Below are 2806 nucleotides of genomic sequence, written 5' to 3'. Positions count from 1 at the left end.
GGAGCCTGTCTATGGGAGAAGGCCTCAGAGGGAGCCCAAGATCAAGGACAGCCCATGATCATTATAATCTATTTGTCTGATAAGTTCTATTCTAAAATTTTCTGATTCGAATTTCCAATTGTTCTAAATCTGATTTCTGTTCTTCCAACTCTGAAACTCTGATTTGTTCAATAATTAACTTATGTTCATCTAACTCTGATATACTATCTTATGTCAAAGAAAAAGGTTTTAAAAGTATTATGTATCAAATATTTTCTGGTATTCGATCGGCCCTACTCGCTGAGTGTTTCCCAAAACGCTCACCCCCCTTACGTCCCTCTATAGATGAGAATGAAGAACATGTAGAAGAAAAAGAGCAGGAGTAGTTCTGGGGTTGGTAAAGAATTATGATGAAGTAATTCAAGTTCTGGATATTCAAGTCCATTAGTGTTCTTTTGTCTTTCTTAGTAATGTTTGTACTTTTCGCTTCCGCAACCTCTGTATTTTTCTTCGTTTGTAAAGACAATGGAAAATTTATGAAATATATTGGTATTTGGTTATTTACTACGAGGCTTATTGTTATTTGATTAACAATGTCGGATGTCATCGACGCCGTGGTCTCGGGGCGTGACATTTAAGTGGTATCAGAGCCGACATGTTCATAATCCGGCTGGGAGTTTGATAGACAAAATTTGACGAAGTCAAATTTTGGCAAAATCCCATGCGTTCCTATCCAAATCATTCTGGTACTTCATACTCATCTCCGTTTGTTTAAATCCTCAAATTCAAGCTGTCTCCAGAGTTGGATGGATTATTCTTCCGCATAGAATCTCGAAACTCAATCTTGTAACTGCTTTCAATTTATGCGAAACTACCACTTCTTTTCACTTGGGAAAAATCCAACGAAAGATTTTGTTCGACACAATTATTTTTCCAATGTTGATTTTTGCCTTTACTTTGATTCTAAATCTTTTCATTCGATTTCTCTAAGAAATGGCAGGAAGACCGCCAATAAACAATTGTAACCCACGAAGAGCCAATCAGGATGATGAAGAGAACCTACCTCCACCACCACCCGGAGTTAACCTTAGTCAAGGAGACATGATGCCAATTGCCACCATTGTGGCTGCGACGCTACAAGGGATTCTGAACCCAAACGCCAACAATGCCATTCAGCAACCACCAGAACCCCAGCCACGTGGTATTAAGTACCACTATGAATCCCTCCGAAGGAACCGAGTCCCAACCTATGATGGGATTCCCGACCCAAAAGTTGGCCACAACTGGCTCAAAAATGTAGAAAGCCAACTTCATCTGCTGGAAGTGCCTGAAGAACTCAAGGTAGAAGTGGTGATACCATTTGTTGAGGAAAGAGCATGAAAATGGTGGGAGATTTTTTTGCCAGCTACGGCCGAGGATGGGCCAATTACATGGCAGATATTTAGAAGAGCATTCCTGAAGCAGTATTATCCGGCGGAATTCTGTTTGCAAAAACTGAGTGAATTTGAAAGCTTTAAGCAAACTTCAGACATGACGGTGATTGAGTACACTTCAAAGTTCAATGACCTCGGAACGTACGTTCCAACCATAATGGCAGATGAGACCCTAAAGATACATCTTTTCAAGAAAAGGCTGAACAGTCGAATACAGTCAGCTTTAGCTTTATTCAAACCCACCAATTTTGCTGATTTGATGAGAGCAGCTATGAGTGCTGAGACTGACATCAAGCGCAGAGAAGAAGAGGGTAAGCACAAACACATCTTTTCTGGTCAGTCATCTCAGGGTGGGCAGAACTTTAAAAGACCCAACCATGCAAGTTGAGCATCAAGAAGAACTTTCACCAACCCTAACAACAGAGAAATACGACCTTGCCCTAGCTGGAACATGCGACAGTTTGGAGAATGTTACAAGAAAACTGGTGCCTGTTTCAAGTGTGGAAAGTTAGGTAATCGGATTGCTGCCTGTCCGTAGAACCAGGAGAAAAGGGTTAAAACAAACGCAGAAAATCACAAGCCGAAGGAGAACAAGCCCAATGCCAGGGTCTTCGCCATAACGCAAGAGGAAGCAGATAATGCAAACAACGTGGTAGCAGGTACCATTATGATCAATAAAATGCCTACTTATGTGTTGTTTGACTGTGGTGCTAGCCATTCGTTTGTATCCAAAAGGTTTGCTAAGAAACTGAAACTAGAAGGAGAAACTCTTAGTGAAACATTAAGAATAGCAACGTCTGCTAGCAAAACGATTGAAACCTATAAGGTACATCGTAATTGAAAATTTTGTATCAATAATCAAATCTTCAAGGCAGAACTGATTCAACTAAATATGGCCGAGTTTCACGCAATCCAGGGAATGGATTGGTTGGCTAAGAATCATGCCTTGGTGGATTTCCAGAAGAAGAGTGTCAAACTGCAGACTCCAAACCATGAGAATATCATATACCATGGTAGATCTAAAGAGCAAAAACCTCTTCTATCGGCGTCACAAACTTAGAAAGCCATGAAAAGTGGTTAAGAAATTTACCTAGCAATGATCAGCGAGGTAAATGACGAATTTACTCTGAAGATAGAGGAAATTCCAGTTATTCAGGAATTTTCGGACGTCTTCCTTGAAGAATTGCCTGGAACGATTCCTGACTGCGAAGTGGAGTTTGAGATCAACTTGATTCCTGGGGCTGCACCGATCTCACAAACACCATACAGAATGGCCCTAGCAGAATTAAAGGAATTAAAGGACCAACTCCAAGAGTTGTTGGATAAAAAGCAGATTAGAACCAGTGCATCTCCATGGGGAGCCCTTGTACTATATGTGAAAAAGAAAGACGGGA

At 40.8% G+C, this 2806-nt stretch overlaps 1 protein-coding gene across 1 annotated transcript; it reads left to right on the top strand.

Moving 5' to 3' along the window:
- Positions 1–972: 972 nt before the first annotated feature.
- LOC140956998 (uncharacterized) lies at positions 973–2472 on the top strand. The gene is made up of 4 exons (XM_073414033.1): positions 973–1320; positions 1417–1791; positions 1951–2238; positions 2329–2472. Exons 1-4 carry the CDS (start codon positions 973–975, stop codon positions 2470–2472), a joined length of 1155 nt encoding a protein of 384 aa, XP_073270134.1.
- The last annotated feature ends 334 nt before the right edge of the window (positions 2473–2806 follow it).

This window comes from Primulina huaijiensis, chromosome 2 (genome assembly GCF_012295235.1).
Source record: "Primulina huaijiensis isolate GDHJ02 chromosome 2, ASM1229523v2, whole genome shotgun sequence".
NCBI lineage: Eukaryota > Viridiplantae > Streptophyta > Magnoliopsida > Lamiales > Gesneriaceae > Primulina > Primulina huaijiensis.
Note: the sequence above shows the minus strand (reverse complement) of the source record. Positions and strands in the feature narration are given on the sequence as shown.

Bases quoted from the DNA above. Each gene is read 5' to 3' on its own strand.
- LOC140956998 (XM_073414033.1), top strand. From the start codon at position 973: ATGGCAGGAAGACCGCCAATAAACAATTGTAACCCACGAAGAGCCAAT. The intron at 1,792-1,950 runs GCAAGTTGAGCA...GCCTGTCCGTAG, and splicing joins ACTTTAAAAGACCCAACCAT to AACCAGGAGAAAAGGGTTAA. The intron at 2,239-2,328 runs GTACATCGTAAT...CACGCAATCCAG, and splicing joins AAACGATTGAAACCTATAAG to GGAATGGATTGGTTGGCTAA.